This window comes from Histomonas meleagridis (assembly GCF_020186115.1).
Source record: "Histomonas meleagridis strain 2922-C6/04-10x chromosome Unknown contig_51, whole genome shotgun sequence".
NCBI lineage: Eukaryota > Parabasalia > Tritrichomonadida > Dientamoebidae > Histomonas > Histomonas meleagridis.
In genome coordinates, this window is record NW_027150894.1 from 155,921 (window position 1) to 181,191 (window position 25,271).

Below are 25,271 nucleotides of genomic sequence, written 5' to 3' on the forward strand. Positions count from 1 at the left end.
TTTTCTTTTGGACCAACAAAATTTATTAAATATTTATTCAGAATAAGTATTATTGATTTTGTGTGTTGTTTTGATCATTAGTGAAATGATAATAACATTTGGAGATATTTTTAATATTAAAAATAATTTTGAAGATAATTCATATTATAGTAATTATGAAAACGATGGAGTTTTATATGATAAATTGATTACGAAACTCATTATTTATCCACTTGGAAATCTCAGGGAAACATTCAGCATTCCAGATTCAGTCACTTCAATTGAATCAGATGCATTTAATTTATGTACAAATTTAATAACAATTTCAATTGGGAAAAGTTTAAATACGATAAAAAAGTTCTGCATTCTCAAGTTGTGTATTTACGAATTTCATAATTCCAAACACTGTTATAGATATTCAATCAAGTGCTTTTTCATTCTGTTATGAATTAGAAACGATTATCATTGGCGAAAGTGTTGAAAATATTGGAAATCAAGCATTTGTGTATTGTACATCACTGAAATGTATTTATTTTTATGGCGAAACTTCACCATCAATTGGCAGTGATTGTTTTCAAGATGTTCCAACAGAATATGTTATGGTCAATGAAACATACACAAGTGAAAGATTTGGAGAATTAAAGATAACGAAAGGAACAATTGACTAATGTCTTCCTCCAACACTTACATTTACACTATCAAATATATTTACTAAATCAAATGATTTTTCTTTAACAAATACGAATTCATTAACTATTTTTCATATCAATTCTTTTTTTGTATATTTTAATACGATATTTGTTCATTATGAAAACGTTTATATCATTTATTCTACTTATTCCCAAATTTGGGAATTACTAGTAATTTCTTTACAATATTAAACTATCAAAATGATGATGATGAACAAAATCGAACGACAACGTGTGTTCTCTTTAGTATTTTCTTACGTTTTGTCGTAATTGTTTTTATAATTATCGGAATTATAATATTTTTAATTAAAATAAACATACAAATTAATCAATAGCTGTACCAACTGTTTCAATAAATTACGAAGTAACAGAAGAACAAACGGAACATGTCAACAGATTTCGAAATCATAAATCTTGTTTATAAAGATAATAATCACTGGATTTGATGATTTCTATATAAATGTTTCTACGGATACATTTTATAAACAAAGAATCTTCATTTAAAAATTTTTAATATATTTTTGATTATATAATAAATATCACTAGACATATTTTTTTTTTTGTTAAAGTTTTTGAACGTGTTCAATAGCTATAAACTTGTTTCACCAAAAACGTTTTGCATTACTGACATATCATCATTAATGTTCTAACCATGGTTAGAAGTCACTTAGTACAAAATGATTGATACCACACAAATAAATGCGTACTATGTTCCCATCTCAGTACATAAAATTTTTATATAAAAAATATTTTATACTCTTTTTCCTTTTTAGTTGTGAGCAACTTTTCTTTGGGAAATAACTCTTTTGACTTATGTTATTACAAATAGTAATAATATTTTATTTTGGGGGTGCCTAAAAGCAATTTTTTTCTCGAAAATTATTTGAATTTTGTAAAGTTTATTGTCAACCGTTTGTTTTCGGAGCCTAAAAAATTGGATTTGCTTTTCTTTTTTTTCATTGTATCCCTTATAGTTTTCTTGACATTTCTATTTTTGAAGTTCATTATATTCAAGCTAATACAGAAAAAAACAAATAATCTTTTCCCAAATGATTACTTATTCAACTCATCATTTTTCAATAATTCGATTCAAATAGTGCAAGGATCAGGGGAAATCGGATCAATTAGTGTAAAGAATGCTCAGCTAAAAATTAATCCACGAGGATTTTATAATTCGTCAATTTCATTAATTGATATTAAAGTTGATTCCTTAAATCTAACCCTGAATAAAACGCATCACAAAAAGCAGGTTAAACACAAAACATTCAATAGATTATTGCTGAATAAGTTTTTAACAGATTTTGCACTTATCTTAACAAAGTCCATTCGAATCACAATACAAGATATTTCCATTACCACAAACAAGTTTTCTTTTTCTACCAAATCTTTTAAATGTAATTTGACTCGTGGTGATGAGTGTGTTAATTTTCAATTATTATTCTCTCATTTTATCAGTCCTTTACAAAAACCACTTATTTACATTCCAGAGTTCCAAGTATGCACCAAAATCATAAACATTACCAAATTATGGAACATACGAAATCTTCTCAAAATATTCATTAAACAATTCGAAATCTTTACTCCTTCAATCAACATCAAATATAACTTAGGGAAAGTCAATTCTACCATTTCAGATCTTTCGATTAATTTGGCAAAAGAAGATACTGCCATTATTCAATTCCATATTTCTCCATTTGAATTATCACTTCCATTATTAGACTTAGCGACGACAAGTTTTGAAGTAAATATTTCTTCTTTACAATGTGTTAATGGTGAAATACACACCAAAGAAATAGAAATTACACGTAACACAATTCCCATGGTTGCAATTCCATCTCTTGTAGCAACACGACGTTTGTGTACGCTTGGTAACATTAAGGTTCATTTGTTTATTACATTCATAATCGACTTGGCACTTTTAAAACGGTTCCTCACAAAACCGAAAGCAAAAACAGCAAAACCGAAAAGTGCCTTTACCATCACATCACCACTTGCGATTATTGATTTTTCATTTTCTGATCAGCATCAAATTCTTTTTACCCTAAAGCAAGTTTCATTATGTAACAAAGTCATTGAATCCAAAAATTTAATAATCGATCCAATCATCATTGATAATCCAATTAATTTTTGTAATAGCTCAAGTGTCACAATTGACTTTGCACGACCGAACTTTAGTATTCAAGCACGTCGAGCCGAATTTAAGTTAACAAATAAATATGCGCAAAAAAGTTACATTCAAGAAATCTTTAATTTACTTTCATGGTTATCCAAACAAATCCATGGCGATGAATCAGCTTATAGACATTTGCAACCACCGACACGTCGTAAGTTTAGTTTTAAGATTCATAAAGTTATAGTTACATTAGAAGAACCGATTTTAACCAATTTAATTTCCCGCTCAAATGAATCCAAAAGAATTGCACACGAAGGACTACAACTTCGGCAATACAAAGCAATCCAAATGATCAATGGTAAGAACTCCAATTTTTCGCAAGAAGAATTTGATAAAGAATCCAACAAAATGTTATTTGAAATCTTTAAGAACATAATAAAATCAATACCAAAAGATCCAAATTCGAATTTACTTGTAATTGTTTCGACTGATTTTAATTTGATCATTGATGGACCTTCAATACCGAATCATGAAGCAGGCGAGAAAATCATTAATGAAATTGTTCCTGAAATGACTTATGAAGATATCGGCCGAATATTTGGAGGTAAGTTAACTTTATCTTCTCGATTTTTATGTTGTAATAATTATAGGCTTGGTGATATACTTAAGATTGAAGGACTTAATAGTAATGGTTACTTCTTCAACGTAAAAAGAAAAGGTTTAATTAGAAGTGATTTCTTTCATTTCTTAATTACTTGTGATCATGGTCAAAATGAATTCCATATCCCTGGAATTTCAACACGATCTGTATGTATAGTAGAAACAAACATTAAATGCTCCAAAACAATCATTAATTATTCGCCTTTATTAAGCCAATTAAAACAAGACCTAAAATTGGGAACTATAAACTTCAGAAAAAGGAAATTTAACTTCAAAAAGTTGCGGTTTTTCGATAACTGCAGATTAAGGCTAAGGGGCAAATGTAATTTTACCTCAGAAAGCTTTATTGTTACTTATAAAACTAAACAACAGCCTTACCAAAAGCTCCCATTCTTAAAAATCGAAATACCTTCGCTTTCATTGAATTTCGATGGAAAAGGATTTAATATTAATACAAATGATTTATGGATTAGGATTCTAAACAAAGGAAGCTATCAACAATTGGCTACTTTACCTTCTTCGAACATTAAGTTAAGAGTTGTTTCGGTAAATCCAAATAATGCATCTGGTGTACATCCAGTGTTTTTCCCTTTGGATTCCTCAAGAATGAATGATCCTTTATATGATCCATTTGAAAAATATAGAACACATACTTTTCATTTAGATTTTAACATTAATTTCGCAGTGAAATTTGCGAACGTTAACATTGAATACCTTCCGCTACTTTTTGAAAACTTTATGACGAGTTCGCTCTTACAAATTTTCGTTAAGCCTGCTTATTATGTTGCAAGGCCTCATCCTTATCCTACCTTTTCTTATATTTCTTTAAATGCAACATTACCTTATATTAGCATTAGTGTTCCAAGTAAATCATTAGATTTAAAAATTTCTGGAGATCCATTAAAATTACAACTTTCGACAAATGATCCGAAAACGTTTTCTCTCAAAAGCAAACTAACGAAAGTCGAAGCGTTAATTAAAGAACAAGTTTATATTGATTTATCGTTAACTAATTTTGAAATAATCAAAGATATATTCACCGAAATTTCGATAAATAACTTAAAGGCCGAAATTTCATCACAGATTTTACAATACTTAAGCGAATGGAAGTCAGATCTTAGTTTACCATCATCATCATCATCAAGAAGTAAGATCAAACATGAAAAATTACCAAAATTCAAATCAGAGTCACAAATCATGAATTACTTCCAAAATCCTTCATTTGTACTTAACATTAAATCAGGTTTAGCCAAAATGCACTTAATCCAAAACAAAGAAATTTTGTTTTTAATAAATGGACTACGTTATTCCTTAATGAAAAGCAAAAAGCAAACTAAACTTCATTGGGTTTGCTTTAACATGGCAAGGCTATTCACTATAGGCGAATATCCTTTAATCAAGTTCGAGGGAGGCGACATCAAGACGACGAGTGTCATCAGTCAGAGTTTAATTCTGTTCAAACTCAACGCCTTTGAAATTAACCTCAAACCGGTCGATTTTGAATTCTTTATTCCTGAATTTTCTAAGTATAGAAATAATTCAGAGTCAAATCAAAACGAGGGTGCCCCAAGTAAGCAACCGTTGCAACGCCATCAAAAAGTTACGGTTGACGTTAAGGCTGCTGTACTTCGACTTATCCAAAACGAATCTTATGTATTAGTGTTTTCCCAAATCAATAATGTGTCAGGAGAAATGAGTAAGCTTCCTGACTCATCCAGCGCGATCAATCTTATCATATCTTCTATCTTAATTCGGAATGATCATGGAACAGATGATTTCAAAGTTATCCTTGAAAAGTCACAAAAGACAACTAACCCATTCCTTAAGGTATGTATACAACAAGCCCCACGTATTATGAAGGCACCTGTATTTGAAAAGGTCGAATTCGTATTTTCTCCATTTATACTCAGACTTTCATTAGTGTTCATCAAAGACCTTATCAAGGTATTTCCATCCAACGATGACCTTAAATTACTTCTATATTTCGAGGATAACGAAGATGAAGCTCCACCATCAGAAGAAATATCGCTTAAACAGCCCGAAGTTGTTGTAGGCGACAGCTATTTCTTCCGCGAGTTTGCATTCGTTCCATTTTCTGCGCTAATCAGCGTCAAGCGTAAGAATCACGGAATGTTCTCCGAGTTCAGAGATCGACCATTCGACTATAAAGGAATACATCTGTACGACACATTCGGCACGCCGGACCGACTTTCGAACTTCGTGAAGAAGCATCTGATTTGGGCGATAATTAAGGCAATACCGCACGCATTGCTCAGAAAGAAAAAGAGCCAAGGATCAAACGCCGGACAGGATACGGACAAGGAAACAAACTAAATCATTTAAATACGGTTATTCTAATAAAATTTTTGGTCTTTCAAAATGTATAATATGAATTAGAGTCAGAAAATTGATTTAAACATTTTTTGAAAAAATGTATCATAAATGCCTACAAAAGCAAGGAACGTGCTTGGTATTCGATAAAAAATATTGATTTTCTTCAAAATGATAGTGACGAATTAATTAACAATCAAAAATTTAAATTAAATGTATTTTTAAAAATTCCAAAGACAAAAATCATATTTATCTTCCATTAAATTATTATATTAATAAAAATTTTGATTTTCTAATATTTTTTTCGTGAAACCTTCTGCTTGCACCACATTATGTTTTTTCATTTTGTATTTAAAATAACAAATAAAAAAGTTAAATTTCTTCTTGAGATAAAATATATTAGAAATTTGTACTAAAAATTAATAGCTGCATAACCAAAAGAATCATTATTTTCATTGTTTAACTTTATTAATATTTATTACTTGATGTAATTTTCATTTTGTTCATCGCAAATATTATTCTTATGTTTTTTATAGTAGTAAATATTTTTTATAAAAATTATCCAATTAATTTACATTTATTCTCTAAAAATTACGTGTTGCTTTTCTGTTCGCGACTTTGCAATAAAGAAGTCAATTACTGTTTGCCAGTCGTATTGTATCAGCAAATCCTTAAACATATCGGGCGATATCATTTCTCTAAAGTACGGAATATAAATAGTGAACTTAATCAAATGGTTACAGAACGCCATTTTCGCGGAATTAATTTTCGGCTTTTCATCCAACAGCAATTGCCTAAACTGCAACAAGTCGGAGAAACCCTCTTTTTTATATTCGCCCATTGTCGTTACTATACCCAAAATGAACAATGCTAAATCACTTCCATCTTTTGGCAACAACTCAGGCAAATATATCAATTCCTTCACACATTTTATCACTCCGCGAATTTTCTCAGGGTCATTTTCACATAAAAATATGAAGACACAAGCCGCATACTCATAATCAAAAGATAATCGCTTAGGATGAAACCTATAAATGTTATCGAAAAGCATTAGCCTCAAAAGTGTATTCGAAAATTTCTCAACGCCAAAATAATCAAATAAAGTTTTCCACCAAATAAATATTCGTTTCGCTTGGAAAGGCATTGAAGCTGTAGGCTGAGCTAAGAAATGTATATCTTCTAATAGCTTAGAACTGACAGCTTCTAATGAAGGAGGAGGAAATTTCATGTTGATCATATAACATGGATCATCAACTAATAATTTCCATTTTCGACTGGAGTTCATATAGATGATAGTGATATAGTTAAATAACATATTATATATTTTACCATTCGGATATTTAACTTTTAATACCTTAACACCACTCAAAGGAATATCAAAAAATAACCAAAAAAATACCGAAGTCCATAAAAAAGAATATTTTTGTATTAAGAATATGGCAGAATCTATGTCAGGAGATTCATGCAATAAATAAAGAAACTCAATGCACATATAAAATGGTGGCAATTGCTCAAGATTTTGATATGTAATGTTTCGATCACGATATGTAGAATCAATAGTGGCTTGTGAAAAACAATAAAAAAAATGTCCTATGCGCTCATTAGCAGTTTTACACCAACTTAAAAATTTATCTTTGGCTTGTTTATAACCAATTTTAAACCATGGCTCAAATGTCAAATATAAAAACAATGTATAAAGCTTCTCAAATGTAGCATATGAAGTAGAGCTCTCAAGGTAATTTAATAACTCAGTTAAAAACTCATAATAATTATCTTGAATACTTAATATGATATAAAAGTCAAGAATGTTATCAACAAAAAAGTCTGCTAATATGATTAGTTCATTGGTGCTTCCTTGTTGGAGCTTCTCAATGAAAAGATTAACAAGTTTTCCTGTAAATGCAGGATATGTTTGAACAACCATTTGAAGGTTATTGAAATCAATTTCTTCAGGTAATGCTGTTAGAAATTCGATAGCTTGCTCAAGTGAGTCGAAAAAACCAATAGATAACTTTTCGATCCATTTTCGAATAATTATCGAACTGATCATATAAGCTGAATAAATAGTAAAACCACACTCATATGAATGTTCTTTTGGATGACCATCAAATATTTTTTTAATAATATTCCCAATAACATCAGAAGGTGGCAAGGAATAGATTTGACTAAGTTTGGCTGGCAAAAAACACGATGCTAAATAACCGGACGAAAGAGTTGGATTTGACAAAAAGGAATGAAGGGCAAAAACAAAAAATTCTTTGTAAAAACGAACTGTACATGCGTCATCATAAATTTTAGTTTGGAGATATATCATGGAAAAAATATGAATATGAATGTGATTTGAAAATTGAGCAAAATGTCCTTTAACACCTTTGGAAAAAAGTGCAAATGGCAAGTGCCCTTGTGATAATTGTGCTTCTTTGAAAAAATTTTGGAATGCTGGTGTTGCTAATGCAAATTGTTGAACTTTTAAAAAATCATCTCTTGCAAAATATCTGGCTGACGCAATAAGTATACTAAAGAGGTGAGATTCTGATAGCTTCTTAAGAGCACCTTTTAAAATTTCATTTGTTTCAGATAATAAAACTGCAGTCAAAGCAATACAAGCACTCTTGGCCGCTTCTTCGCTGCCAACATTTGCAGAATTAAAAAGATCATCTCCAAATTGTGTTATTAATCGAATTGTTCCAAGAACATGTTCTTTATTTTCTAAATCTATATTTAAAAATAGATTTTGTGGGTTGCCTTTTACAGTGTTATAAAGACATTTAAGAAAATATTTTGTTGGTTGGTAATCTTTTCCACATAATTCTGTCATATAAATTCCTAATTTGATAATTGTTGGTTCATCTAAACTTTCATGAAGAACTTTTATATATTCTTCTCCTGAAACCCTTTGATTCCAGCATTTTTTGATGAACTCTTCCATATGTTCCTGGTTTACAATTTTGAAAGGTATCTCATTTTTCAATCCTGTAAAGTATTGTAATATAATTAAGACACTTCACAATGATCCAAAACCGCTCAAAAATGAAAATCAAACTTTCTAATGAAATATTAGAAACAAATACTTAATTGCAGAAAAATGGCATTGCTGGTTTGATGATATATACATAAAAATATAGTTTTTCAGGGCTTATTATCAATATACTAATATCAATGTATTGCTATTATTATTATTATTCTATTTGATCAGGCTAATTGATGATTTATTTACATTAAATTGCTTTTTTAGAAAGCTTCACTCAATTTTTTCCATCTCGGAATACATGTAACATTTTATGTTACATTAAAAAATTTCACTCACAATATTGTTGTTGTCATTTTCAAACTTGTTTTTATTAGCCTTTTATATATTTGCACATAATAATTACTGATTATTTGTCATAATAATAAAAGATATTCGAAAAGCAGAAATATTGAATATGATTTTTCCATAAAGTAACAAAAGTTAATATATGAATAGCTATTATTATCGATTTAATTTTGTTTTTCGAAAAGATATTTTTTGTCTGGGAAGCGACGGCTTCCGACCATCCCTTCTTTCAAAAAAACAATTTTTGTGAGTAACCGGATTTCGGTGATACGCGCGCGATCATTCAATTTGTATCAACAGTTTAACCTCTACGATGAAATATCGACTTTTCGCACGAAAGCTTACATCGTACTTAAGTTAAAACACCGATAATTTCAAATCTAGAAGTTAAAAGAGGATTTGTATTCAATATGATCGTACCTAATCAGCCTCATTCAAAAAGTGATTTTGACCGCCCAGGTCCAACACAAATCCTACTGAAAATATTAAATACAACAATTAAAAATTGAGATACGAACAATAACTACACACAAAATTTGATGAGGATCGGAGAAGAAGAAGAATCTGATATCCATATGGAGCATCAAGATTTGTTTAATAAACATGAACAAAAAAATGAAGGTCCTATCCCATTCAAAAGTTTCTTTTCTGAACTTGGTGATCAATCAAAAAATGTACATAATTTATTTTATGAAATCCGTATTTTTGTCATGGGATTAATGATGATAATTTCTGGGACAGGGCTTGTTCAACCTGATTCGAATTGTAAGACAATAACAATGTTATTCTTTAGATTCATTCATTTTATGTCTTTTTCTACAGATTCTATGCTTGAGATGAACAAAATTCATATATTAGTTATGTTAATTATATTAGTTGTTAATGTATTATCAGGCATTATCACCCTTATATTGCTAATGCAATATAAAAATCAAATGACTCTTAATAAATACTTAAGCACCACATGGATTGTAATGCATCGCTGCATCATCTTATTTCCATCACTCATCATTGGCAAGTATTTTGGATTTTATTTTAACAAGCTTACATATGATCAAAATTTAACAAGCTATGTTCCTACACTTGCCCTTATATTCATTTCTTTAGTTGCCTGGTTATGGTCTATAGGTCTTAGTTCATATGTTTATAACTTCAATGTCACAAGCAAACGAATATATTCTGATTCATCACGCCTACATCGATCCAATGCCTTTTTCGAAGTATTTCTTACATTTTATCCACTTCTAAATTCGATGTACATTGATGTTATGAAATCCTTTTTTGGCTTAGCTAATTCATATATCAGTTTTCCCATCTTTAACTTCATCATCTTTCTTATCTGCACTATCATCATCATTAAGAACACACCATTTATCGTTCCATCCACCAATTGGCGCTTTATACATTTAATTTTCACCACATTTTTATTATCATTTTTACCGATAATATCAAATTATTTACCCAATGCATTAGGCTTTTCATTAATTCTTCTACTAATCTTTAATCCATTATTTCTCTTTTTATCACGTATAATCTTTTTTAAGTATAATTCCAGCACAGAAACAAATCAATCGGATGAACTTTGTAACTTTTCACGTCTTCCAGAAGATACAGATGAATCACCCACCAATAAATATCCATTAATTTCAATCACCAAACAAGACATAACCATTTTGATCTATTTAATCTGCGGCCTAATATTTATGGTATATTTAAATGCTTTAACAGCGCAACGAATGCCAGAGACCACCGCATTACCCGATTATTTACATGAGAAGTTTTCCATAGCTAAATCATTACGTGAATCCAAATATTATGGTAATTATCAAATCTCAAACATAGCATGTATCATCAATGGCATTACATTAATATCTTTCTTCTTCACAGCACGTGATTCATTTAATGTCCGACGAATCGTAATAATATATGCGACATTATGTTACATTCGAGCAGTCTCTTTCTTCTTGACGACAATGCCAGCCCCTTGTACAGGTACAACGAAATGTCCATGCAGTGAACATAAGGCATTGACTGACTTGAAGCATGCAAACCCATTCATGATCGCGTTCTCGTGGCTGTTCGGACTCGGAATGTTTCTGACGCATCCGCAATGTGGCGATTTAGTAATATCCGGACATACAATGTTCTTATGGCTATCCACTTTAGGGATATTGGATGTCATTAGAATTAAGATTCCAACGCCATTCAAACAATTGATGTCAGCGTCGTGGGTAATGTTCATTATGGTTTCGTTGTTGTTCATCATAATCTCGAGAAATCATTACTCAATCGATGTATGGTTCGGATTTATATTCCCACAAATGTTTTGGATGCTATATAAGGCAGGTCAGAACTCTTTGAAATTTAAGCCCGGTAATAATGACTCTTGTTTGCTAGAGCTGTTACGATGGATAGAATATAGAAAGTTCCAATTGATCGATGACGAAGAACAAAACAACGAAGAAAACGTACAAATTTATGAGGAACCGACAATGTAACGTATAGAATTGTTTTGGAAAGTTCAATACTGTATCGTGGTATTGAATTTTTGATCGTCTGTTTGAAGAAGGTGTATCAATTGAGTAATATATAAATAAAATTATTCTGTTCTTTAATATTTCGTTGGAATTACGATTACAATTATTGGTGACCATTCATCTGTAACGACAAAGTATGTGTAACATGTATTTTTTAGCGAATGTATTGAATATAGAAATTTCTGATGAGTCAAAACAATTTCCGATTGTTGTTGACCTACTGAATGGGAATCCTATTTGCTTATCATAAAAAGTTAAATCATTTAGAGGAAAATCTTCAAATGATAGCTTGAAAAACTGAAAAAAACTACTAAAAACTAACCATCATAAATCCTTTATGAATTAAATATGGTTTTTTTTTAAACAGCATTTATGGGTTATATAGAATAGAAATTCATTGTATACATCATCTGCAAGAAGAAAAATAAACCAATGATTGACCCACAACAACTTTTAAAAAAGTTAATTTTAATAACATATGACTCATATAATGCTTTAGAAAACGAAGTACAATTTCTAGTATAAATTTTTATTTATGAAAAAAAAATTATGAATATCATTTTTATTTGCTATATTTCTATTATTCTCTTTGTCTTTTGTATCGTAACTTACATATTGATTGATAAATAACCGTCGATATTATCGGCCATAATAGCTATTTATTCTTGGCATTTTTTGAAAAACCAAAACGATTAAATTTTTTCACAAATGCAAAAATTGACACTTCCAAAGCAATGTGATAAAGAATAAAACAACTTGACATTTGCAATTTTTTGGATAGTACTACATAGTTACGATCGAAAATTTTGAAAATATTATTAGTGTTCATTGATAATGCAATGTTTACACTAAATTCTCATTAAAAAAAAAAACAGCGCACGTTTAATTTCGTTGACGCTTTGATGTTTAAACGGTTTTGATCGGTAAATTGAAGAAAAAAATGAAATCAAAAATCATTCACTTAACAAGAGAGGCTCTATATCAACTTCTTGCGCTTTTACTAGCAATAACGTATTATTTCCTTTCTAAGATAGAATTTGATTTTTCAAATATATTTTTCAATGGTTTTGATTTACACAATATATATCAAGAAATTAAAGGGCTAAACATTTTGAATGACTTCATTTTATACATTTCAGCCATAATCGTCAATGTTTCTATTCGATTTTTAGTTGACGATGCATTTACATCCACATTATTATCGCCTCTTATCTTTTTAGACAAGAACTTTACTGATTTTCTTCATACAAAATCAAGTGTATTTGTTTTAATGTCTATATTTTTATCAATTCCCTTTTCTATTGAATTATCATTTTATCGAAGAAACCATCTGAGCTTTTTAATTCCATTTTTCTTCTCAATTATCATCTGCAGCTTTTCCATAAAGTCAAAAACTCCATCAGTTATGCCATATATCTTTCTTGGAATTAATTTAATAAAATTCATGTTTGGTCCAACGCCCACAGTACCTCACAAAACATTACTTCTTTTATCACAGCTATTTATTACTTTAATATTTTTCTCTATAATTCCCAGATTTCTTTCACGATTACACGAACGCATTCTTTGTGATGGCATTGATATTGCCAATGACATAGTCACACGCAAACGAATTGGGCTTCTCTTTGATTACTATGCGTATGGAGATAACATCCGTCTGTTTTTTGTGATGTTATTATTTGTTTTAATATCAATAAACAATAAACATTCGCACGTTGCGTCGTTTGTGTACGCAGCTGTTGCATCACTTGTTTGCCCACAATGTACAAATGGTGTACGAACACAGGAAATAATTATATTCCATTTGAAGGCGTACATGTTTTTGGCACTGTGCGTACAATTAGCGGAAACAAGAAGCAAAAGAGAAATAGTGGCAATGTGTGTGATGGCATTAGTGGAAAGTAACCCACGAATTGGAGAAGTGGAAAGGAAAATATTCTAATGAGTGTATAAATAAAATTGATTTTTGTGTCAACCAGCTCACCTCATGTTTTTTTGTTCATTACAAAGTTTTTTTCTCATTTTTTCTCTTCTTTTTTTCTTTTTACATCTCTTTTTCTTTTGTTTTTTTCCTAATTTTTCTTATTTAATTTTTTTCTTTTTCAAATGATTAACCTAATGACATGTTTACCTCATAAATTTAATATTAATTGAATCAATTATACCTCATGAAATCCCGACACAATGTGTCATTTTTTTTTTTTTTTTGGAATACCTTCAATTTATTCAATGTCTTTAATCGATAGTTTGTGTATCTTTTAATAGCTATTAGCTAATGGACAATTTATAAATATTTTTCAAAATAGTTTACTATGCACACCTCAAAGGGGGAAACGGTTTATTTCCCCTTTTTACCCATAATTTTCAATACATTATAATCGTCATCAATAATTGTCTCCTTTTTTTAAATGTCATCTTCCCCTTCTACTCCTTTTGAAGCACAGAACGAGCGAAAGATATTGGAGATAACTAAAACATTAGAAAAGTAAATGAAATATAAAATTTATTTGAGAAAATATGTCACCTGTGTAAAATATATAATCATGTAAATTACAAAGTTTTTGTTTGTTCATTTGAATTTCAAATTTTATGATTTTGCATGGTATCGGGTTTCGACAGAGACAAAAATGATATCAATTTAAAAAATTGATAATTTTATGTAAGGTGATAAATTACCGAATTTAAATGATTTTTATTAGATGCCTTGAAAAATTAGTATTATTATTAACATATTTGTTTATAAATTTGGATGCATCTAAAAAGCACCTTAGATAATTCATCTTTTTCTGAAAAATGGCCCTAAGGATTTTCCTCATACGAAGAAACTAAAAAATATAGGGATCTTTAAAAGTAAAACAAGTCCATTCACAAAAAATCCTAAGATTCAATCCATCAAAATGTTTAAAACAAATAGGAATGGATTTTTTCTTTAAAATTAAATTTTAAAACAATCGCCTCAATTTATGATAAAAATAATATTACAAATATGTAAAACATAGATTTTTTGATTAAAGCATTATTTAAATTTTATGTAAAAAAATCAATTATGACAAATTTCGGAGGACAATTATATGTATTCTATGTCAGTTGATGGTACAGTTACAAGACTTGAAATTGTTGAAAATGGAGGCATTGAAGAACTTTATCAAATGTTCTTGGGTTCAATTAAGAAAGAAAATGGTTTTATAGTTGTTTATAGCTTGGAATATCGCTCATCTTTCATGGATGCTAAAAGACGTTGCAGTGATATTTTGAAAATCCAAAATCGTGTTAATGTGCCAATAATCATATGTGCTAATTTTTCTGATACCCAAGATAAGAGACGTGTTATTACCAGACGAGAAGGCGAGGAACTTGCGGTAATATTCAATGCAAAATACTTTGAAACTTCAGCAAGGTTAAACACTGGCATCACTGAAACATTTTCTGAAATGGTCAGAATGCTGAGAGAGATGGTGCCTGTTGAGACAAAACAAAACATTGAAACGGAGCAAACCTCGGAAAAAAAGAATTGCATTGTGTATTAAAAGATTTATGTTTAGAATTTTAGGTAAATTCTTCTTTGATGCCTAACAAAGCACATTAACAATTGCAAATATGTTACTGAGTGATTTAAAAAAAATTTAAGCTTGGGAACTCATCAAATTTTTAAGGCAAAATTTCATCATCCATCGATCTACATTTGTTTTACACGAATAAAAATTAGAGTAGCTGAGTGTCGGCATTTGTTTTATACAAATAAAAATTAGAGTAGCTGAGTGTTACATTTGTTTTATACAAATAAAAATAAGGGTAGCTGAGTGTCGGCATTTGTTTTATACAAATAAAAATTAGAGTAGCTGAGTGTTACATTTGTTTTATACAAATAAAAATTAGAGTAGCTGAGTGTTGACATATATTTTTAAATTTCTCTAAATAAAAACATATATAGTAACATCTAAATCATATAGATATATTAATCCAACTTTACACTATTAATTTCATAATTCACATTTTTTATTCTTTGCCATTTCCTCTAACAGATCTGCAACTTCAACAAGTGACTTCATTACGTACGTTGGTTTGTCTCTTTCTTCTGCCCTTTCCGCGTCCTCGACAGTGTCCACACCGGTCAGCACAAGCACTGACCTTGCTCCATGACGCGCCGCAAACGCAACGTCTGTCACTATGCGGTCGCCGACCATCATCACATCATCCTTAGAGACGCAGAGAGTGTTGAGCACTGTTTCGAACATTGCGTCTTCCGGTTTACCAATGACAATAGCGCGTTTATGCGACGCGGCTTCGAATGTTCGAACCATAGAGCCGCTGCCAGGAATGAGGACATTGTGCGGCATTGGGAAATTAGGATCTGGATTAGTACCAATAAGTGGACAATTATAACGCTTGATGATGTTCATGCCACGTGCGATCTCTTCAAATGTACATGTGTCTGATTTGGAAACTACAACAGCATCAACTGGAATGATATCAGAATCTGTTTCAACATTGTGAACTTCAACACCATGAAGACCTAGCTCTTCCATAAGACCTGGAAAACCTGAAACAAAGACTTTGGTGATGTTATGTGAATTTAAATATTTGGCTGTCGCAAATCCTGATGAAAAAATATCATCAACAGTAAAACCTTCTAATCCTATGTTTTCCATAAATGATAGATACTTGGAACGGGTTTTTGAACTATTATTTGTTACTAAAACAAGACGAATTCCAAGTTTACGAATACGGTTAAGTGAATCAATAGCACCTTTTATTGGAGTACCATCTATCCAAATAACTCCATCACCATCAAGAAGTAAAACTTTTGGAGGATTCATTGTGTTTTATGTGAATAAAATTAATTGAAACAGAGTTTGTGAATTTTGTTGAATACCGACATTTGAAATGAAAAATCAGACATGGAAAAATGGAAAAAACTAACGAATTTTTATAAATATTTAGAAAAAACAGAACAGGAACTTACAGACAAAATTTACAATGTTCAAATAGAAGTTAAAAATATGCAAGAAATTTTGGATAAAATCTCACCAAATCCTGTTTCTGAACCAAAAGAAGAAGCTCGACCTCAAAGATTTCAAAATCGCAAAGTGTTTCGTGGATTTGATTACAAAGTAACACCACAAGTTGCACAAAGATCATTGGATCCTTACAATGAATTTCTTGATGCTTTAGAGGAATATAAAAAAATACCGAATACAAATCGTAGCCAGTTGTCACTTAGATTTGCTAAACGTGTTATGGACTTTTCTAGAATGACACCTGCTCATATGCACCAAAGATTAATTCCATGCATCAAAAGACTTGACAAAGAACTCGATAAAATATTAAACTATGACACAGAAAAACCAAATTTAAGGTTTAGAGCAAAATATACAACAGAAAAAGCAATTCAAACGGTTCATCAATATGAAGATCTGATAAAAGAACTTGGACTTCTTCGGAAAACAAGCGTAATATCATGTGAAATGGAGCTAAGTAATACTAAAAATACTGAAGAGAAACCTAAAAAAGTAAAAACAGATTCTCAATATGAAGTCATTGCAAACTTCACACCGAGACAACTAAACTCTTTGTACGCACTTCGTGGTAACGCACGTAGATCATTGGTTGATGCATCAATTAAGGAAAAGGCGCAAAACGTTTTTTTCGGTTTTTTTGATGAAGTTAAAAATGATATATATGAAAGCGATGAACTCGTAATTGATGTACTTCGTGCTGCGCAAAGATCATTCATTATACTTTCTAATGATCAGCGTTCATATGCTATTGTTCAAGGAAGATAAAATTTCGATAAATGTTTTTGTTCGTAATTTTTATTATTTAATGATTGGTTTCACGTTGTATTAATTAAACAAGAAATATGAAATTTGGATCAAAACAAAAAATCATTACAACGATGCACATAAAGTATTTAAAATGTGGATGTAAACCATTTAATATTCATTTTACTCTTTACAACGAATATTCCTTATTTCATCGACATCAAGAAATTGAATGCAGATGAATAATCTTTGTTGGTTGAAAAGTAAACTTCTCTAACAATTCCTTCTTCAATGTTTGTTGCTCTAACCAGTTTTTGTATTTGATCGTTATCATTGCCACCATAATTTGGTGTATGAGGCGGTGGTGGAGGCGGTGGCGGTGGACGTGATGGAGGTGACCTTGGTGGATTAAAGTTACCGGATAGAATACATTCTATAGCTGCATCAAGGTTTCCTCCACAAATTTCAAGAGCTTTAGCCGCATCTTCAGGAGAGAATCCCATGTTAACCAACGCATTAATGTTAGGATCACGTGGTTTTGCAGCAGATGGAGGTGGAACTTTGCTGGGTGATTTTGAGTTTTGATTTGTTTTTCGCTTGTTTTCTTTTGGTAAAGGTAGTAACACTCTAACAGCAATAAAGTCGCCTTCTTTCATATGTAGAGATGAAATAATGACATCATCTGATAATTCATAGCTTCGAAGATATAACTTAATTTCGAAATCTCCTTTAACACCAAGTTCCCTTCGAACTCTGAATTTTGTTTGTTCGACTGGTTCATTTCCAATTGGTAGATCAAAATTTTCTCCTGTCGCTTTCTTGAATGTGATTGTTGACATTTTATTAACAGATTTTTGACCGTTTAAAATCCACGAACAATAATTATTGCACTTTTTTATAAATGATGAAACAAAGAGATAAAACAAAAATGAACAATTGGGAAACAATTCAGTATATTCAAAAAATAATATTTTCATTAAATAAAGAAAATATTGTCCAATCAACTCTTTCAATATTTGATATATTTGATAATAATTACCAGTATTCATTGAACTTACTTATTAGTCAAATCATTTATTCATCATTTGTAGCAGGTATGAATGATTTAGAAGTCTATATGAATTTCATTATAGAAATAAAAAAATTTGAGGATAAAAAACAAATTCAAAGTAAAGTACATAAAGTTTTTTTACAAATGATTTTAAATATACATTCTCAAGAATCAAATTATTTTCTTGAGAGAATGATTCAAGAAAATTTATGCGAATCAAAATTAGTTGAACAGGCAAGAGAAGAGCCATATTTTATACATTACATGTCCAAAAAATTTCTAGAAAAAAAAGAATATTTGAAACGAAATATAGTAAACATTGAAAAACTTTCAAAGAATGATTGGGAAATTCATAAGAAACTTATTAAAGAAGGACATAATCCTAATGAAATTTCGAAAATAATTCGAAATGATGAAATAGAAAAACTTCAAGAAATGTCATCACAAAGTGATTTCAATTTTAACAAATGCATTGCACAATCACTTTATGAAAAATATTCTTTTATAAATGTAAAGAGGGTTAAATTAATTGATTATGCAGCATTTTTTGGTTCAGTTAAATGTTTTAAATATTTACTTATGAATGGTGCTAAAGTAAATAACACAGGTAAATATGCAGTTGCAGGTGGAAATATTGAAATCATTCATTTATGTGAGCAAAATCATTCAACATTTGAAGGCGCATGTGAAGCTGCAATTATGTTTCATCGAAATGATATCTTTAAATATTTTTATGATAAGAAATTAAAAAAGAAAAAAATAAATTTAGAAGAATTAGGAAAACTTTGTATTTCATCTCATAATTATGAAATTTTTATATTTTTACAAAAAGAAGGGATGATAATTTGTGAAAACATTATTAATGAAGCAGCAAGAATTGGAAACATATTTATCATTAAACATTTTCTTGAAAGTAATCAAATTCCGAAAGATATATTAATATTTTCATCAGAGTCAGGAAATATTGAACTTGTTAAATATATTTTAATACAAGAAGGAATTGATATTAATGCTAAAAATGAAATTTATTTAAATAATTTTATATTTGAAAATAATATTTGGAAATTAATTAAATTACTTTATACAGCACTTATTTTAGCATCTTCAAATGGTTATATAGAAATAGTAAAATTACTTCTTGAACAAGAAGGAATTGATATTAATGCTAAAGATATTATTTATTTTAATAATTTTATATTTCAAAACGACATACGGAAATTATTTAAATTATTTGAAACAGCACTTATGTATGCATCTAGAAATGGTCATACAGAAACAGTTAAATTACTTCTTGAACAAGAAGGAATTGATATTAATGCTAAAAATATTTATATGTTTTGTTTAAAATTTATTTTAATAATTTTGGATTTCGAAATAATATTTGGAAATTATTTAAATTATTTAATATAGCACTTATTTTAGCATCTAGAAATGGTCATACAGAAATAGTTAAATTACTTCTTGAACAAAAAGGAATTGATATTAATGCTAAAGATATTATTTATTTTAATAATTTGATATTTCAAAATAATATTTGGAAATTGTTTAAATTATTTAAAGCCGCTCTAATGTTTGCTTCTGAAAATGGTCACATTAGAAATAGTAAAGATATTACTTGAACAAGAAGGAATTGATATAAATGCTAAAGATGTTTATGTATAAAGCTTAATGTTTATCCAATTTTTTTTTGGATTTTAATATTATATTTGAAAATTATATAAAGTACAGCATACATGTATGCAAAAAAAAAATGAATTTACCGAAATAATTAAAATGTTTCGTAAAAAAGAAGGAATACAAGATGAGATAACAGATGAAGCAAATGATCAAATGGAATTCTTTCCATTTTGGTAAAGAATTGTTATCATTCTAAAACCTTATTGAACAAATCCATTCAAAGTAGAAAAAGAAAAAAATTTAATCCTAAGTAGATCTTGCCATATAGCATGACAATTATATATATATATTTTTACATGTTATAAATTTCCTAAAACATTTTTCATTAATCCGTTTAAATCAGATTTCAATGTAAAATATTTCATATTTGTACAAAAGATGCAATTTAACGAAAACATCACATTTAAAATGAGCTTTTTTTAAAACCTTCAAATGGATTGGATCAACTCCATTTCTCGTTTTTTTTTAGATCTCCAAATCAGGATCCTGATTCTAGTGGAAAGCAAATATTATTGCCATCAATAACAATTACTATTACGTTTGATACAAATATAACATATAGTAGTTATAAAATCATTAACATGTCATTTAAGTTAATGATAGCGAAAAACATATAGTCCTGATGAATAACATACAGATTAGTTTTAGATCAATATATTTTGAGATCATAATCGATTTTAAAAATTATGGACAACTTTTATTAAATATTGAATTTCTTAAAAAGGACATTTTAACCTCAATCTGCTTTGCTTTCACAGTAACATAACCTGTTCACAACAATGAAGTAAGATTTACCTTTTGAAAAGAATTTGTTTCTGATGTTAACATATGTTCAAGAAAAGGAGAAATTTCCAAACTCAGAGATATGCTTGACTCAAATGATAGTCACCCGCGAAAGATAGCGGCTAATAAAGTTGTTTCATTAATGAGCGGTGGTATCCCATCATTCAAATAGTTTGTTCCAATCTTGAAAAAATCAAAGATTCTCGAGCGAAAGCAGCTGCCATATGGATGCTTGATGAGTACAACACCATCATAAAGAACGTTGATGTTTTATTAGAATCATTTCAAGATGAATCCAGAAGTTAAATTAAAAATTTTAACAGCTTGAGTCAAAGTTTATGTACGTAATCCCGAACAATCGCACGACCAACTTTAATTTGCTCAGTCAGCGCAATGCCATATGCAGAATGATTTACTGGCGGTTATTATCGACCGTTGAAAATTCGTTATCGGCGCTGACCGTTAACTTCATGATCAGAAAGTGCCAAAACACATGATCCAGCAATTTTAGAATGGGAAGTATTTCCGGTGTATTACATGTAACCACAGCTAATTCTGCTCGACGTATCAAATATTTACTTGATGAAGATTCCATAATTGGTCACCTGTAAACTTATTAGAAGATCTCCTAATAATCTTCATGATTTTGGTATAGCTTTTAATAAAAATTGGGCGGGCATTACATTAAAAGAATGACCATATTTTCCAGAATCTTTTAATTTTGTGTTCGATGTGGCCGTTTAGGTCTTAAAGAGACCGTTTAAAATAACGGAGAACGTTAAGTGTTAATAGTTGACCGTTAAAAATGAAAACAATAAAAATCAAAATGATTACAAAAATATTTTTTGTATAAGATATGTCAATAAATCTTGTAAAAAAATCCTGGCTTCTTGTTGAAATTCAAGGAATCATCCAACTTGAATTCTTTCTAATGGAATTAAGATATCTTAATTAAGAAGAAAAAGAAATTTAAAAATAAAATTTCTCATTTTGAAGGAAATGTTTTTTTTCTCCATGAACACCCAAAGTGTTCTCTTTTTAAATTTTAAAATGATCATTTTTAACTGTGAAAAATTGAGTTGAGATATATAATGCGAATTCTGCAAAACAAGGGCCATTATAAAATATCTCTCAGTATATAAGATGAGCCGAGAAACAAGATAAATTACATCCATGCTTCAAAAAGTATTCACTTCAAAAAAGTCATTCAATTTCTATCGTCATTCGCTTTTGATAGTGAATATTCAATTCATTTCATTTGACAGCTCTGAAAAAGTAAAACTGCAGTTTCAGATGAAGGAAGAAACAGTCCGGAAAATCCAAGAAGTACTCCTATGGCGTCGTCCAGCTGCTTTAGCTATTCTTTTTGTTCTTACTGAAATAACATTTTATTTGGTTTATGCAATGAAACTTGATTTTGGTGCGACTTTAATGTTGATTTTAATTAGATACAACATAATTAAAATAGTAATGGGATCACTAGATAAAGTTCTGTTTGCTCCACTTCCAGAAGATAAACCTGATCAACCAAATAGAATCCGAACAAATGATGAAGTTAAGGAAATCACAGATAAAGTTAAAGAAAAAATTGCTGTAGTAACCAATTGGCTTGATGATTACATGAAAAATCCGACCAATCAAAAACATTTCATTTTCTTTAGTATCGCATTTATAGCCTTTGCCCTTTTCACAATGATGGGGTCATACTGGGTTTGCTTTATAGTAATACACTCATGTCTTATCATTCCTGGACTTTATTTATCATCTTTTCTTCAAAATTTAATCCATAAGGATCAAAACAAAGGCAATGTAAGCAAAGATGAAAAGGTTAAAACCGAATAAATCATTAACCTTATGTAATTTTTTTTCTTCAACAAATTTATCTTTTAATGAAACTTAGTTTACATATAAATCATTGATTCCAATGAAAAGGAAAACAATTGTATTGTTAAGCATAAATGCTAAAATGTATCCAAACATTTCTGAACCAGGAAAAGAATTTTGGTGAAGTAATTCGAAAAAACGTTAATTTCTGAAACTTTAAATAACTCATTGAAAATATTCCGATGAAAAGCCGATCAAAATTCCGGGTAAAGCGCAATAAAATCAGTCTGGATGGCAAAGTCGATCAAATACACCAGCAAAACAATATCAAATCTAACTGTAAGCAATCCTTCATTTTATCAAATTGGTGCATTACCTCAAAATCAAACGATTAAAAGTAAAGTTCATCGAGTTATCCCAAGTATAAATACAAAACCTGAAGAAACCACACCACCGCCACCAGAGAGTAACATTCTTATTGTTGATTCCAAATATTCACCTCCACCATTGATTAACATTGATAAATTTTCAAAAGAACCTTTTGATGGTTCTAAATCTTTTAAGCGTGGACGTAACGTGCCAAAGTTTAGCACATTTCTAGAAGACGATAATTCAGTTTTAACTGAATTTTTATTTGAACCAATTCCAAAAAATCGATATCCTCATGTTCATATATCAGAACATAATAATGATTCAAATCATAGTTTTACAATAGTTCCACCAAATGTTCCACCAGCTAAAATCGTGAAGGCGAAAAGTTCACAAAGAAAACCCAAAATCAATAAAGTACAGCAATCACAAATAAATACATATGCTCCTCCTGGACAAATCTCAAACTTCTCAAACATGGACATGCAAATGATGGCGCATTTCTTCGGCATGAGCACATCTGAACTGAAGCGCGCAATATCGAACAAAAATGCACGCGTTGCTGCTACGAATGGATACATGCCTGGCTTCATGCCACAGAATCATTTTATGGGACCAATGTAGTATTGTGTGAAAAATGATTCGATGTAATAAATATACAAAAAAATGTTTTTTGTTATGTAATTGTTAAAACAATCCAACTATTAAATGATCTTTTATTCATAAATTGCTTTTGTTTTGAAAAATCATATGTAAAAAACATCGAACGACATGTGATGTGAAATATAGCTCAACACTTCCTTAAAAAAATAAATTCGTTCTATCATGATAACATTAGTACCAACATTTGATCCAAAACTTCAAAACCAAACAAAATTATCTGAAATCAGTGATGAAGAATTCAACAAAGGTATTATTCCAACCAAGTCCACAACCAAAGATCGAATCATACAAGTTATATTATTTATTTTAGGTTTTGGTTGGCTTCGTTTTCTTCTTCTTATAGGTGTTACTATTCTTTATGCCATTTTAGTTATTCCGTCTGTTATTTTTCATAAATTTCCCTTCATTCTCAACTTTGGTATTAATCTATCACGTGTATATTTCCGTGTTGCCTTCTTTTTACTTGGTCTTTCATGGCTTACATTTAAAGGGAAGCTTGATCCCAAAGCCAAATGTATTCTTTTCAATCATCAAACAGTACTTGATGGTCCACTTATCTACATACTCAAACCCTTTACAGTCCTTGGTATGGCGGAGCTTAAGAAGGCCTTTTTGATTGGTAATATTCTCACAGCTAATGGCACAGTATTTGTTGATCGTTCCAAGCACGAAGGCGCATCGCAGAAAATCACAGAGTACTTAGAGAGCGACACGCAGCGCCCAATGGTTCTTGCACCTGAGGGCAAGACAACGAAGGGACAATTCCTCCTCCAGTTCCGCACTGGTTCATTCATTGCACATGCGCCAATACAATGCGCAACAATTCGCTACCGACAGTTCTTCGCGTACGGAGGCGCAGGCATCGTGTGGGCAGTCGGCGGATTCAAAGAATGGCTGTGGCGAATACTGTGTCTCCCAATGTTCACTGTCGAAATCGAATTCTTACCGCTGATGGATGGCGAGGAATTCTTGAAGAAAACGCCACAAGAAAAAGCACTCGAATGCAATTTGTTGATGGCAAACAAACTCGGCGTGAGGGCAACGAATAGATCGTCACGAAATATGTTCAAGAATAAGAAAGAGTAAACATGAAACTTTTAAACTTTTTAAGCGTGAAATTATAAAAATGATAATTTATATGATATTGTTTCCTTCATTCGCTGTTAAGTTTTTATACAGCTTCTTGTGTTTTTTATTGATTCTTGAATAGCATTTGTATATTCTTCTTCTTGTGGTGTTTTAATTTGGAAACAATTATTTTTGGTGAAAATGTAGCAGAAATTTACGATTCAGCATTTTCTTTATGCTCATCATTAAAAAATATTACAAATTAAATGGTAGTTATGCATTTGCGATTCGTTATAATTTAACAATATTAACACTTGGCTCTGGTTTAACAGCTATTGGTGATTCTGCATTTGGAAGTTGTGAGAATCTTCAATGTAATTATTTTTATGGATATTTATCACCAGAATTGATGTAAATGCAATTTTTTTATGTTACAATACAGGTTATAA

General features: G+C 30.1%; 9 protein-coding genes across 9 annotated transcripts; 7 read left to right on the forward strand and 2 right to left on the reverse strand.

Moving 5' to 3' along the window:
• Window positions 1–4,179: 4,179 nt before the first annotated feature.
• GO595_006981 (uncharacterized protein) lies at window positions 4,180–5,775 on the forward strand (the record flags this gene model as incomplete). Its single annotated transcript, XM_067920394.1, has 1 exon — window positions 4,180–5,775. The coding sequence occupies one exon, from the start codon at window positions 4,180–4,182 to the stop codon at window positions 5,773–5,775; it is 1,596 nt and encodes a 531-aa protein (XP_067772500.1).
• Window positions 5,776–10,791: 5,016 nt separating this feature from the next.
• Window positions 10,792–11,586, forward strand: GO595_006982 (phosphatidylcholine:ceramide cholinephosphotransferase 2-like; the record flags this gene model as incomplete). The annotated part of the gene is made up of 1 exon (XM_067920395.1): window positions 10,792–11,586. One exon carries the CDS (start codon window positions 10,792–10,794, stop codon window positions 11,584–11,586), a length of 795 nt encoding a protein of 264 aa, XP_067772501.1.
• Window positions 11,587–14,705: 3,119 nt separating this feature from the next.
• On the forward strand, window positions 14,706–15,152 carry GO595_006983 (small GTP-binding protein; the record flags this gene model as incomplete). The annotated part of the gene is made up of 1 exon (XM_067920396.1): window positions 14,706–15,152. One exon carries the CDS (start codon window positions 14,706–14,708, stop codon window positions 15,150–15,152), a length of 447 nt encoding a protein of 148 aa, XP_067772502.1.
• A 453-nt stretch (window positions 15,153–15,605) lies between these two features.
• Window positions 15,606–16,442, reverse strand: GO595_006984 (haloacid dehalogenase-like hydrolase family protein; the record flags this gene model as incomplete). The annotated part of the gene is made up of 1 exon (XM_067920397.1): window positions 15,606–16,442. One exon carries the CDS (start codon window positions 16,440–16,442, stop codon window positions 15,606–15,608), a length of 837 nt encoding a protein of 278 aa, XP_067772503.1.
• A 183-nt stretch (window positions 16,443–16,625) lies between these two features.
• Window positions 16,626–17,408, forward strand: GO595_006985 (uncharacterized protein; the record flags this gene model as incomplete). The annotated part of the gene is made up of 1 exon (XM_067920398.1): window positions 16,626–17,408. One exon carries the CDS (start codon window positions 16,626–16,628, stop codon window positions 17,406–17,408), a length of 783 nt encoding a protein of 260 aa, XP_067772504.1.
• A 185-nt stretch (window positions 17,409–17,593) lies between these two features.
• GO595_006986 (uncharacterized protein) lies at window positions 17,594–18,226 on the reverse strand (the record flags this gene model as incomplete). The annotated part of the gene is made up of 1 exon (XM_067920399.1): window positions 17,594–18,226. The coding sequence occupies one exon, from the start codon at window positions 18,224–18,226 to the stop codon at window positions 17,594–17,596; it is 633 nt and encodes a 210-aa protein (XP_067772505.1).
• Window positions 18,227–22,191: 3,965 nt separating this feature from the next.
• GO595_006987 (uncharacterized protein) lies at window positions 22,192–22,740 on the forward strand (the record flags this gene model as incomplete). The annotated part of the gene is made up of 1 exon (XM_067920400.1): window positions 22,192–22,740. The coding sequence occupies one exon, from the start codon at window positions 22,192–22,194 to the stop codon at window positions 22,738–22,740; it is 549 nt and encodes a 182-aa protein (XP_067772506.1).
• Window positions 22,741–23,013: 273 nt separating this feature from the next.
• GO595_006988 (uncharacterized protein) lies at window positions 23,014–23,715 on the forward strand (the record flags this gene model as incomplete). The annotated part of the gene is made up of 1 exon (XM_067920401.1): window positions 23,014–23,715. One exon carries the CDS (start codon window positions 23,014–23,016, stop codon window positions 23,713–23,715), a length of 702 nt encoding a protein of 233 aa, XP_067772507.1.
• Window positions 23,716–23,916: 201 nt separating this feature from the next.
• On the forward strand, window positions 23,917–24,840 carry GO595_006989 (Acyltransferase family protein; the record flags this gene model as incomplete). The annotated part of the gene is made up of 1 exon (XM_067920402.1): window positions 23,917–24,840. The coding sequence occupies one exon, from the start codon at window positions 23,917–23,919 to the stop codon at window positions 24,838–24,840; it is 924 nt and encodes a 307-aa protein (XP_067772508.1).
• Window positions 24,841–25,271: the final 431 nt, after the last annotated feature.